Source organism: Calidris pugnax, unplaced genomic scaffold (genome assembly GCF_001431845.1).
Source record: "Calidris pugnax isolate Ruff unplaced genomic scaffold, ASM143184v1 scaffold398, whole genome shotgun sequence".
In the NCBI taxonomy this organism is placed as follows: domain Eukaryota; kingdom Metazoa; phylum Chordata; class Aves; order Charadriiformes; family Scolopacidae; genus Calidris; species Calidris pugnax.
The window spans coordinates 1,146,337-1,159,798 of NW_015091280.1; the positions used below are offsets into that span (position 1 = coordinate 1,146,337).

General features: G+C 48.0%; 1 protein-coding gene across 3 annotated transcripts; it reads left to right on the top strand.

Moving 5' to 3' along the window:
• Positions 1-871: 871 nt before the first annotated feature.
• Positions 872-12,340, top strand: FAM124B (family with sequence similarity 124 member B). 3 transcript variants are annotated; one of them, XM_014960646.1, is made up of 4 exons: positions 5,940-6,053; positions 6,472-7,211; positions 10,180-10,285; positions 10,413-10,685. In XM_014960646.1, the coding sequence occupies exons 1-4, from the start codon at positions 5,999-6,001 to the stop codon at positions 10,553-10,555; spliced, it is 1,044 nt and encodes a 347-aa protein (XP_014816132.1). In that variant the 5' UTR covers positions 5,940-5,998; the 3' UTR covers positions 10,556-10,685. The 3 variants fall into 3 exon arrangements, with proteins under 3 accessions (XP_014816130.1, XP_014816132.1, XP_014816129.1); XM_014960644.1 differs by lacking the exon at positions 5,940-6,053 and adding an exon at positions 872-999 and having other exon boundaries at positions 10,180-12,340; XM_014960643.1 differs by having other exon boundaries at positions 10,180-12,340.
• The last annotated feature ends 1,122 nt before the right edge of the window (positions 12,341-13,462 follow it).

The window sequence follows — 13,462 nt, forward strand, 5'->3', positions numbered from 1 at the left end:
GTGGCTGTGGTGGGATGTCTGTAGCCAGGCAGGGACATGCACTGCCTTTTAATGATGTATTTGTTACTAATAGGAAGCTACAGAGGGCAAAGCATATGTCACAGCTTTTTGGGGCAGGCGGGGTGTGCCCATTGCTGGGAGCCCAGGCACAACACCGGTGCAGGAACCCTGTCGGAGTTTCTCCAAAGAAACTTGTGCATCAGAAGAGGGGCTGGAGGAAGGGAGGGATGGGGTGAGGGCTGTGTTGCTGTGCAGTCGGTGCTACCAGCAGACTGGCTCTCACCCCACACCATTAGGGGCTGCAGCATCCTCCTCCCTCCCCGTTGCCTCTCCCCCTGATAAGCATCCCAGGAGCTTGTTTGGGGTCGGCAGCTGTGACATCAGCCTGGGGGGCATCACTGCAGTGGCTCTGGTTTAACGTGAGGTTTCCAAGGTCCTGTTGAAGCCGGTATGTATTTGGAAACACAGTCCTCAGTCGAGGCTCTCCTTTTCCTGAGAGAGCATTCAGGTGCCAATGTGGTTGCCTCGAAGTCTCTGGCAGTTCTGACACGGGCTTTGGCAGGGTCATGGTTTGGTCTGCTGCCAGCGATCTCCCTTCTCTGTGTCTCAGTGCCGCTCTCCCAGCCTCGCACCCAGGTCTGTGTTGCTTGAGGAGAACTTATCTGCTTTACTTTCGTTAATGCAGTCAGTAAGTGTGCAGGGAAGATGCGGGTTGATGCTGGTGGTGCCTCTGAGCGTGCCCCGTACCGCCGTGAGGGTGCCTGTTCCCCCAGCCACGGCGGCCGAGCGGCAGAGGGAACCTCTCTCGTTATAGTTTGCATTTTATCTCCCGGGAGTCTTGAAACCCTACCTTGCCCCTGCGTCTCCCGGCGCAGTGCTCCTGCCGGCAGCAGTCTCCAGTGGCCGTGTCCCGGCACGGGAGGAGGTACCACCAGCTGCGCCGATGCTGCTGCCGGGTCGGAGCTGTGGCTTGGGTCAGCCTCCTTGTAGCTCTGAGAGGTAAGGCAGCCTGCAGCCTCCCCTCCCTCTCCTCTTTCTAACTGTATTGCTTTCTCTTTTTTTTTCTTTTTTCTTTTTTTTTTTAATTTTCTTTTTGTTATGTGTGTATGTGCTTGGATCCTGGTTCCCTGTGTGTGGTGGAGCTCTCTCTATCTTCCCTCTCTGCTGCCAGACCCTCCCTGGATTCCTACTCTTTTCTTTTTTTTTTTAATTTTCTTTTTGTTATGTGTGTATGTGCTTGGATCCTGGTTCCCTGTGTGTGGTGGAGCTCTCTCTATCTTCCCTCTCTGCTGCCAGACCCTCCCTGGATTCCTACTCTTTTCTTTTTTTTTTTAATTTTCTTTTTGTTATGTGTGTATGTGCTTGGATCCTGGTTCCCTGTGTGTGGTGGAGCTCTCTCTATCTTCCCTCTCTGCTGCCAGACCCTCCCTGGATTCCTACTCTTTTCTTTTTTTTTTTAATTTTCTTTTTGTTATGTGTGTATGTGCTTGGATCCTGGTTCCCTGTGTGTGGTGGAGCTCTCTCTATCTTCCCTCTCTGCTGCCAGACCCTCCCTGGATTCCTACTCTTTTCTTTTTTTTTTTAATTTTCTTTTTGTTATGTGTGTATGTGCTTGGATCCTGGTTCCCTGTGTGTGGTGGAGCTCTCTCTATCTTCCCTCTCTGCTGCCAGACCCTCCCTGGATTCCTACTCTTTTCTTTTTTTTTTTAATTTTCTTTTTGTTATGTGTGTATGTGCTTGGATCCTGGTTCCCTGTGTGTGGTGGAGCTCTCTCTATCTTCCCTCTCTGCTGCCAGACCCTCCCTGGATTCCTACTCTTTTCTTTTTTTTTTTAATTTTCTTTTTGTTATGTGTGTATGTGCTTGGATCCTGGTTCCCTGTGTGTGGTGGAGCTCTCTCTATCTTCCCTCTCTGCTGCCAGACCCTCCCTGGATTCCTACTCTTTTCTTTTTTTTTTTAATTTTCTTTTTGTTATGTGTGTATGTGCTTGGATCCTGGTTCCCTGTGTGTGGTGGAGCTCTCTCTATCTTCCCTCTCTGCTGCCAGACCCTCCCTGGATTCCTACTCTTTTCTTTTTTTTTTTAATTTTCTTTTTGTTATGTGTGTATGTGCTTGGATCCTGGTTCCCTGTGTGTGGTGGAGCTCTCTCTATCTTCCCTCTCTGCTGCCAGACCCTCCCTGGATTCCTACTCTTTTCTTTTTTTTTTTAATTTTCTTTTTGTTATGTGTGTATGTGCTTGGATCCTGGTTCCCTGTGTGTGGTGGAGCTCTCTCTATCTTCCCTCTCTGCTGCCAGACCCTCCCTGGATTCCTACTCTTTTCTTTTTTTTTTTTAATTTTCTTTTTGTTATGTGTGTATGTGCTTGGATCCTGGTTCCCTGTGTGTGGTGGAGCTCTCTCTATCTTCCCTCTCTGCTGCCAGACCCTCCCTGGATTCCTACTCTTTTCTTTTTTTTTTTGAGCTGGTTAGAAAGAAGAAACAAGAACCATTCGGGACAGAAGTCTGCTCGCATAAATGCAGTAGATTAGATGGTTTTTTGCTCTTTGGTGGTTGTACTTTTCTCCGAAGTGATGATGAATTAGAGTCACAAGGTTTAGGAGCGAGAGACAAACTCTTTGAAAAGCTTATTGCATTCAAGACCTTAATCCTGATCTTTGTCTCAGTCCTGTCTATGCTGCAGAGAATTTTCATCTAGCAGGTTAATTTAGTATTTTTGTCCTTGTTATAGGCAGAGCTTAACATTGGCATAAACCAAAAAAAAGGTCTTTTAAAAGTGACTGAGCCCAAGACATTACATGTATTAAATGAGGCCTGCTCCTGAGACGCTTGGGTAATTGACACCCCGTCTCGCTGAAGTTAATTATGTGCTGGTATACAAAACTAAAATCCTTATAAAGTCACTTCCTTACAGATATTACTATGAACTTATTAAATCCTGTGACGCATCATCAGTCTTGTTGGTGTCAGCCAGAGCGAGGGGCTCCGAGCACCGCAGAGGACTAGGCGCGTCTTAAGAATTCATTATGAAAAGGAATTTTTAATTATTTTGCTGCGCCTTTCCACAGTGAGATTTTTAAACATACAGCAGGCAGTATTCTCTGAGGCTTGACACAATGAAGCGTGTGTTAGCTGCTTGCGTTTGGACTACTTTATTTTATGCAGGGCTTCCTGGTGTATATATTAGTGGTAGAAACAAATATTCACATTTGAGCTGCTCTTACACAGAGCTGGGCTGCCCCAGCAGCCTGCTGCTGCTCCTGCTGGGTTGCCAGTCACTACCAGGTGGGAATGGGAAATATATATATTTTTTTTAATTATCCTATCTCTTTTTTTTCCCTCCCCTCAGCAGAGTGATTTTTCACGTAAGATTGAACTGCTATTTTTCTAATCTCTTAAAGAAATCTTTCTTGGCCGCGTTCAGTAGGTCACTATGAATAATGGGCTTTTCCGTTTGGCAGCCAGACTGGAAAGCTGGGGGCAGGGGAAGGAGAGGGGAAGGCGAGGGCTCGTTAAGTTCAGGGATCAGAGTGAAACCAGCACTTTCCTTTTCTTACAAGATCCAGCAAAAGCCAAGGCTTTGTTCTGATGGCAGTCACCCCTGTCCCACCGAGACCCTCTCAGTGCCTCTGAGAAAAGCAGCTGATGTTCGGTTCATCCCATGCTCCTTGTGATACCTGGTGGGTCCTCCTGGCCTGGTGCTGCTGGAAAGCTTATGGGTCCAAGAAGCTGGCCTGAAAATGTTCTTCAGGCCGTTACATCAGTCAGAGCTCCCAAGTGAGAGTGCTTCCCCATCCCACCCCGGCACGTGCCAGTGAAGGGTTTGTGGGAGGAGGAGTGATGGAGGGGGGGATGTCCTCTGCTCCGTGGGAGAAGGGGACATGGAGGGCAGGTACCGGGACTGCGGTGCAGGAGCAGCCCAAGGGAGGTGATGGCCCGGGGTGAGGTGAGCCTGCTCGTGGGAGGAGAGGCCACGGTGGAACCAGTGCTCTGTGTTTCCAGAGGCATTGCAGCGTGTCCCCAGACTCCTTGCCCAGCCCGTAGCCATCTGGCAAATCCTGCACCTGAGCGTGTGCTCAGTCGCTTTCTGAATCCCAAAAAACTTCTGGTATCACAGTGCCTTGTGGCTGGATTAACAACACCTGTGGAGCAGTGTTTCCTCACTTGCTGGGAGATACGTGTTGCTGGCTGCAGGTGGTCTCTTCCATGCTTTTTTGGGAGGGTATTTTAGCCTACAGCTGCCCTGTTACCCTCCTGATGCCATTCATAACCTTATAGTTCTATAGCATATCCTGCCATGGTTCTTTCTCTAGGCTGAAGATCTTCATCTGCTTGTTCCTGACACCCAAGTGGGATCTTTCATTACTATTGTCTTCCTCCTCCTGCTTTCTCCCTAAATCTCCACATCCATCTTACTAGGGGGCAGCTGGAACAGCACATACTATTCAACATACAGGCACTTTTGCACCGGAGGGGTGGTGCCTTGCTGCCTGCTCTGTGGATTTTTGCACCGGAGGGGTGGTGCCTTGCTGCCACCACAGCCAGGTGTCTCTGCGGTGCCCAGCACCGTTGCCTCCTACCAGACCAGGGACCCCGAACCCCAGCTCGTGCTTCCAGCTCCAAACCCAGCCCCCGTGAACTTTCTTAGTTTCCGTGTTTTCCCGTCCAGGCAAAGCTCCCCTTTCCCTCACACGCAGGAAGGCAGATGGCTGCTTGCCCCTGCCCTGGAGCAAAGAGCTGAATAATCATTTCCTCTTCCATTTTCCAGTAAAATGGTGGTGTCCAGAGCTCATCTAGAGCACTGTAATTTTTTTGAGCACTTGCGCTCTTCTCTTTACTCTCTTCCTGCAATTGTCCGAAGGCTGGATTTTTTTGCCTCCCTCCCAACGGTTGTTGCTTGCTCAGAAGTGTTGTGGGTGGGTTTGTTTCTATCAGTGCAAATTAATTTCTTCCCTCATTTTCTAGTCAGCCTTCTTTTTTCCTGTATATCGGTGTCAGGGTGATTTTTTTAAAGCATGAATGTGTATTTCTATCAGTGAGTGTGATCTGCTACATAAAGGAAACCCAGTCGCCGCTACTTGTACCTTAAGACTGTGGAGATGTTCTCAGTTGACTCTAAAGCTAGGGTTGTATTTAAAAAAAAAAAAAAAATAGTTCAGAATTTTGAATAACAGACTTATTTATGCTGAGATTTCTGCACGGTGAACCACTGCTTTGTGTGCTAGACTGTTTGAGAGGGAAGCTGGTCAGTCAGCAGAGAGAGATGTGTTGATAATAATTAGATGGAGCTGGATACATCATTGGAGGCCCCAGTTTTGATTGAAATACTGGCTGCAGTGGGGGCAGTTCTGTGTAGAAAATGGAAGTTGGCTTGACTTGTATGTCTTGCTCCTGGGTCTGTAAAATAAGGAGATGAAGGGACAGTGTGATTTATTTTCTAGATCTAAGAGAGGCTTGGAAAGAGGTGTATTTTCAGCATTCCTATTGTAGCTAAGTGAAGTACCAATATGTAAACTCAAGGAGCAAGGGAAAAAAACCCAGTGTTTCAGGGTGCTGATTACATGGGTATCTCAGCATTAAAACGAAAAAAAGAGGAGGAGGAAAGAGGCACAGAGGGCACTGAAGGGGTGAAGCCTGGTACGCAGCGTTTATTGACTCTGTAATAACCTGGGAGCTGGTTTCCAGCGGGGCAGTGAGCTACCTGAGTGTGAAGTGCATAACCAGGATTTTTCCCAACGCTCCTCTTTCCTGAGGCTGATTCATATCTGCCCCTATTGTTATCTCTTGTGTTCACATGGGTTTTTTTTTCTTTTGTTAGCCTGTTTTCCTTCCTTGTTTTTAAAGAATAGCTTATCTCTATGCCCCAGAAGGGCGTGACTCGCAAAGATCACAAGCTTTTTGCACCGAGCTAAAGCCAGCCTGCTGACTGCAGGAAAATATGCCGAGGTTTCCAAGCAGGAGTGCCACATCGCCTTTGAGAAAGGTGGTGGTCGCACCCAGATGGTCTCCAGGGGGACTCGGCCAGACCCGGAGTGTCCCTTTCCACTGCTGACAGGCAAGTGTACTTACAACATCATCTCCTCCTGGGGAATGACTGCCTTTGGGTTTCGGTGCTCCTCATCTCTGCTGCCCCGTGCCGTGAAGGACAGGAGCAGGAGGGCACGGAGGGGTTTGGTCGTGTGTACATGGTGACCAGAGCTCACGGCTTGGAGTCGGAAAACGAGCCTTCAGCTGAGCTCTGCTGTGGTGAGGGCGACCTGGCACCGGTCACACAACGCCTCGTCACTCTTCGCCCGCCTCCACGTGTACATTTACTGTGCTTACACCCGCATTTCAGCAGGTTATTGCAAAGCCTGCAGAAGATTGAGTGCATTCTGTCGAGGTCCTGCAGTACACCCCTTGTCTTACCGAGGCTCCAGCAGTTAGAGGAGGGGAGGGAAGGCACCAATCTGTCTGCTTTTATGTTTTGTCAGGAGCCTTTGCGATGGATGAGGGAACAGACTCTCTGATGACTGTGCATCTTCTGGCCAATTCGGGTCACTCATTGCTTCTGCAGCAAACTCTGGATCGGCTTCTGGAGTGGATCTGCCCAGACATTCACCTTTTCCTGGTGTCCGAGCGAGTTACCCCATTGAAATACTATGAGAGATATCGGAAGAGAAGCTGTGGCTTTCCTGGAATATCTGTTCTCCTTTTTCTACACGAGGACTTGGGAGAAGAACGGATTTTCCAGGTCCACGAGCAATTCCAGCGTCCGCCCTGGCGCTACCAGTGTGCCCAGATTGCTCATGGGCAAAGCCACCCCTATGCCCCAGCTCAGCAGGACTTCTACAGCCTGGAGGACCAGCTGCCCGTGTGGGGCATCAGGCGGGTGCACTGCGGCCCCGAAATCCTGCGCGTCACCCTCTACTGCAGCTTCGACAACTATGAGGATGCAGTGAGACTCTACGAGATGATCCTACAGAAAGAAGCGAGTGTGCAGAACAGCAGCTTCTGTGTCTTTGTGCTGTGCGTGACCCGAGGGGTTGCCGTGCAGCTCTGCCTCAAGCAGCTGCCCGTCGGGGTGGCTGCTGAGCCAAAGGAGTCGTCCGCTTTGCAGTTCAAGGTGCAAGAAATCGGGCAGCTGGTGCCTCTCCTGCCCAACCCCTGTATCCCCATCAGCAGCACCAGGTGGCAAACCCAGGACTACGAAGGAAATACAATTATCCTTCAGGTATGTAGGGTTTAGTACTTTTTTTCCTCAAGGAAAGCTGGATTGTTTCAAAATGGGACATCAGGATTTTGCTTGTTTATGTTTTAGTTTGATTTTTGAATACAGTAACCAGTATCAGCCAGTGCCATGATGCCATTGATAAATATAAGCACAGAGCCTTGGAATGTTTTTATATTGTTAAATTAACATCTTCACTGCTCGCCTGAAATTGAAAGCGTTAATGCTGTTTTGAGCAGGCTAGTTTAACACCTTCCCTTCCCTGCCCGAATCAAATGATGGCAACAGCCTCTTCTTTTTCTCATAAGTCACTACATTATAAATGTTTTTGAAAGCAGATTTTTAGCATCCAAAACGGGATGTACTCTAAGTAGAGTGTTGATACAACATTGCCTGCAGTACATTTTTGTGAGCTCTTGAGTGAGTTGCAGTTGGGCAAAAGCGCTAAAGAAATGTGTCATAGGAAACCTCTGCCTTTTCTGCTCAACTCTGCAGTCCAGAGGTGGTATGAATACAAATAACAAAAAAAGGCTGTGCTGAGATGATACATAGTGGGAATTCTACAGGGGGCAGTTTAGCTCAGTGTTCTTTCTCCCACCTCTGATTATTTTTTTTTTCTTGTAGTTTGAATATTTAAATAATTTGCCCATCCTGTGTTTTTCTTTTCTTTCCAGAGCTCATTTGCTATAAATCAGCTTAGTTATTGTGTACAGCCTATTTCTATGCTACTCTGAACACTAATCCTCAGGGCAGTCTTTACGTACTCCTCACTTTACAAACTGGTTTGCCACCACTTGGATTGGACAAGACCCTGACCATCTTCATGCGACTTTGAAGTTGGTCCTGCCTGGAGCAGGGGACTGGGCCATGTGACCTCCAGAGGTCCCTTCCTAAGCTGCTCTGTGGTTCTTCCTGCTGTAGGTACAAGGCCTTTAAGCTGACAAACATATAGGAATTCACTGGCAGGAAATTAGGAAGCTTTTCTGGGAGTGTAGCTGTGCTGCACGATGCTCCTGGCGAAGGAAGCTGGAGTCCACTTGGACTTGAGGATGCTTATCTTGTGTTGGTGCTCCACGCAGCATGCTGACAGCCTCCCACGTGGTGCTTTATTCTGCAGCTCTGTGGTTCATACTGTAAATCTTGAAGTACTTCCAAATCATGTATTCCTCCTTTCCCCCTCCCCCCCCAGATCTAAGGGTCCGCTCATGGATTGTCCCTCATATGGAGTTGTTCCCCTCTGAGCCTGCAAGAACTCTTTTCTTGGTTTTATTGGGGAAGAGATAACCCAAGCCACCTAGTTTGATAAAGAAGCAACTAAACTACATCTTCTCCCTTTTTTGCTGAAGTTGCTTGCTAATTACTGTTCTATTCCATGTCCTTTTTCTCAGTGTTTACAGGAGATCCCTGTGACTCAAATTTTACAAGTTTAGCCTTAAGACTCAAGCAGGAGTCTTCAGCAGGAGAGTAGGACCATTTACAAAAGATGTTGTTTTGTAAATAAAGACATGAAACATGTCTCTAGCCTTGCAGAGAACTGGTGAGATGGGTGCCTTTCTCTGACTGGTGTCCCCAGGGGTAACGTGCTCCATTGTAACAAGTGGGATGTACTCAGCAAGTCCTTGTCCTGTTGGCCTTGCTGGTCTGATGGGTATCTCCTCCTTGGATTAGCGCTGGTCCATGTGTTGCCCAGCCACCAAAGGAATGCCATTTGATCCAAAGCTTCCTGAACAAGTTTCTTTCCGAAACCAGCCAGTTCAGATTTGCAGATGTGAAGGAGCTCTGGTAGATCTGATGCCTCCAAGAAGGTTTCGGGACAGGCACAACTATTTGTGTGTGCTGTGTTTAGGTCACCTGCAGCAAATCTGTTGTGGGTGTGCACTAGTCCTGAGAGCCCTCTGAAAGCTGCCACAAGTACCACAGCATGTGCCTGCTGCCATCAAGAAAATCCCAGAGGTGTAAGAGCTTGATAGATGATACATGGTAGTTTGGGTTTTTGTCTGGAATGGGTTTTGGCCACAGCTCTCTGTCCATGGCTGGCCACAGGTGGCTTCCTTGGCAGGAACAGCAAGAGGATAAGCACATACATGTGTTACACCCCACCAATACGGTCCTGAGCTGCCTGTTCTAAACTCAAGGGTCTTCTGCAGCCAGCCGAGGCAACTTGCAGTGACCCTCCTTTCCAAGGGTTTATCTAGTCTCCCCCTGAATCCATGTGAACTCTTTGTATCCACAACATACTTTGGCAGGGACTTCCCCGGGTCTGCTGCCACCTTCTTTTAATTGAAACTGGCCCCACTGGCTTCAGTTGATGCCACCTGCTTCTTGCACTGTAAATGGCAGGGAATGGTCAACACTTATCTGTTTCTCCAGGTGGCTCATGGTGGTTTTAGCAATTTATTCTCTCCCTCCTAAACTGTTGGTTTTCTGTTTTTTGGTTTTTTTTTTTTTTTTTTTTTTTTCAGGGTTAAAATTCCCAGCATATAGGGTTGTTCCTTTACTGTACTTGCAATTATCCTTGTTGTGTGTTTCTGAGCGTTCCCAGCTCCATGATACTCTGCTGTGTGCTGCAGGTGATGGGCAGGCATCACGGTCCAGCTCTGGGACCCGAGCTGCCTCATGCATAACAATGTTCTCCGTTTTGTTTGGAATAATTATTCAGATTTCGTTTGCTTTCTAGACTGCTGCCAGGCACTGAATGCTTGCTAACACCATGCTGTCTGTCACAGAAATGAGACCCTGGGTTACTCACAACCCAGCATGTTGTATGGGAAGCTGGGATTGTTTTTCTTCATGTGCATCACATCATCTACACTGCCTCATCTGCTGTTTTTCAGGCTTGTAAGAGTCCTGTGCTCTTCTCTACACTCATGCTGAAGGTGATTTCAGCACAGTGAGGCTGGGTAAGAGCATCATCACTTGGTCAAACTAGAACAATAAGTTAATGGTGTTCTCTCCAAATTTTCTTCAACAGGTTCAAGACAGCTCCAAGCCCCATCAAACAAATGTTGGCTTTTCAAATCAGCACAGTGATGCAGGCAATGACAAAATTCTGCAGGACTCTGTCCCCGCAAAACGAGGTAATCCTGGGTGGAGAAGTCAGGAGGTCAGACCCATGAAAGGTAAACCAAAATCTGACCAAAGCAAAGCTCTAACTTCTGAGAAAGCTGGCAGTGACCTCCACAGGCACTTCTGCTCTTCTCACAGTGGTCCAGCAGCCCGGTGGCATGGGTGGGATGCCACCTCCCTGCGCAGGCAGGGGAGCAGCAAGCTGCGGGCTTCTCTCCAGGAGAGCCGTGCTGGTGGGCAGGCACCCGAGACCAACGTCGACACCGGCCTCGCCGTGGTGACCCCTGCGAGTGGCTGCTGCCCCCTGAACCACTTCTCCAGGGACCTGCGGAGCAGCCTCCTCCAGCCACCAGCACCCACGGAGGGGAACGGCAGCACCGTGTCCTGGAGGGACAGGACCCCACTGCTGCTCGCTCCAGCCAAAAGGAGCAGAGGAACAGGGCAAAGAGCCTCAGGCTGTCACTCAGTAACGCTGAGGGGCAGCCCCACGAGCAGAGCGGAGGAGGAGGAGGAAGAGTTCTTTATATGACTGACAACAAACGTGCTGGGTGGACTCGTGTCCAAACGAGAGCGGAGTGCTCTTGGGTGTCTCGTGCCCCTTCATTTCAGGGAGTGATGCTGAGGAGGGTGAGAGCAAAGCAGAAAAAATAACACAGTACTTACAGAAAGCTTTATTTTTTTTTTAAATGCAGGATATATTGGAGGATTATTGTGCAATGAATAGGAATAAGCCATATGACTCCTAGAGCTGTTCTAAGATGTTGAAAGCAATACCCAGTGACACGTTCAGGTGGGGTTAGAAAGTGCAACTTGCCTGAGCAGCAGGATGTCCCCAGCCATTGGGACTTGTCACCCCTCACCGGGATGTATTGGCCCAAGGTAGTGGCACAGTCACAGTGGTGTAATGCCAATTTTCCTCTATGTTCCTTCTGTTTCCCCTGTTGTTGGTATTTAAAAGCTACCAATGTTGTCAATTTTATGCAAGATGTGAAATGTAAGAATATTCTTTTAAAATACTATTGCAGGAAAAAATTTCTAGAGAGACCTTTTCCACGAATCAGCGCAGTACATGCAAAAAGGCAACCCTTGCAGACAATAGTTCGAGCTGTTTGTGCTCCAGTGAGCCCTGCTGTTGCTTGTTCATATGACACTAGTGAAATACACCCAGCAACAGGCCAGGCTTTGTTAGACCAGGGTGCAGTTATCAGCAGACAACCCTAACTGGGCTTTAATTAACAGAAGTCTTGGAGGGAAATACTGGATGCTGAAGAGTAAAAAAGACAAGAGAAATGAAGTCATGTTTCAGCAACGGATGATGAAATAACTCTCATCTTGATCAGCAGCTTTCTTTTCTCAAGCAGGATTGAGTAAATCTCAAAGGGAATGAGATGGGAAGGGCATGACAGAGGAATGGAATTATTAAAGGAAAAGCCAAGTCTGATCACACTTACCTTCCAAATAACAGAAACAAAGAGGTATTTTCTCCTTAAGTATATCTGAACTCTGCTTTACACAAAAGTGTGAATTTGTTTGGAGAGTGCCTTCTCATTGCCTCTTCTCAGACCATAACTCAAGTTTGACAGGGGATGGAGAGGCAGAGGGTGATGGGCAGCAGCAGAGCCTTCGGGCGAGGATCTTCTGCAGAATTTTATGGGTTTTCACACTTGTACATGTGCCACCTGGACACAGCCCATGCTGCACTGCCACAGCTTCTTACCCAGGAAAGTCCAAAGCCCCCACACTGCTGCGGGTGGGCTGTGCAGCCCAGTGGGACTGGAGAGCAGTGACACTGCTGGACGGCGGCTCGGGCTTCGGGAAAGCCCAGAATTTTGGGAAAGTCTGAAGGTGCAGCCAAGTTGGTCTGAAAAGCTGCAGGTGGGAAGAGGGCAGTCCCTGCCCTGTGCTCTCACAGCTGGCGTTGCCCTGGAAATGATGCTCACATACCCTCTGATTCAGGGACCTAAACCTGCAGAAAGCTGAACAGGACATGTAGTCCCTGGACAATTACACCATTACCCCATGTTTTCATAGGCTCTGTAAAATTTTGGACTTTTTAATAAATCATACTGTGGTATTTTACATCGATCAGGGTGATTCCTTGATCTTCCCTAGCATGCTGGAAACTTGGCCAGTGCTTTGCAGAGCTGGAGAAAATGTTTGGTCGATGCAGAAAGCAGCAAAGAGGAGAGCCTGCAGGTGGGTTATCTCTCTGGGTTTGCTGCGGTGTGTATGAGGGTGGGCTGGGAGGGGTGTGGGGGTGTGGGGTCACAGCCCTGGCAGTGGGAATGGATGAAAAGTCAGTAATAAAAGACTAAGAAGTGGGATTCCTGGGACAAATGGCTTTGAAAAGAGATTTCATGGCCTTCTCTCTACTCTCATGCCAAGTCATGCTTGAGTGTGACTCTGTTTAGCGCACTCCCACGTTACCCGAGAGAAGGAGGATAGAAGGTCAGTACCTTCTGTGTGGGGAAAATGCTGTATCATTTTAAAAAAAAAAGGAGAAGAAAATGATACGTGATGTTTGCCTGCTTGCAATAGATCACAGAAGACAAGAAATTCACGTTGAAGGAAAATTGCCCTGAAAATACGCTTGTAACAGTGAGTATTTAAAATCCATGTATCGAAGTGCAGAGCACTGGGTGCTGTTTCTCCCCGGGTGGATTCAGTGGTGACAAGCGAAGTTTTACACTTTCTGTAGAGTGTTTTTACCTCTGCAACTTTTATTTTATGTTTCTTCCTTACATACCAAACCATTTCTTACAGTTTTGGGGTTTTTTTAAGAAAAGACTAGCAAGAGGAACCAGAGCCTGACAGGGATCTGCTGGAGCTCTGTTCCCCAAAGGACAGGTGAGCAGCTAAACCTGGCAGCCCCTTGGGAAAAGGAAATATGGGAAGTGTGTGGGGCTGGCAGTGGGCTGAGCCAGGGACTTCTCTGTCTCCCGGCTCCTGTCCCACATACAGGTCCCAGCAAAGCTCACAGGGGAAAACAGTCTCGGTGGAAACCTGGAAAGGGAGTTGAAAAGTTATACTGAGTGGTATGATGGCATGGCAATCCTGAATGAAGGAAAATGAAGGGTTTTAACCATCTATTTGTCCCATGGATGATATAAATGAATTAGTCCAGTGGAAAATGTTCTGACCTCTCTGTGAGCATCAGTGACGGTGTTATAGATGCTGAGGTGCCGATT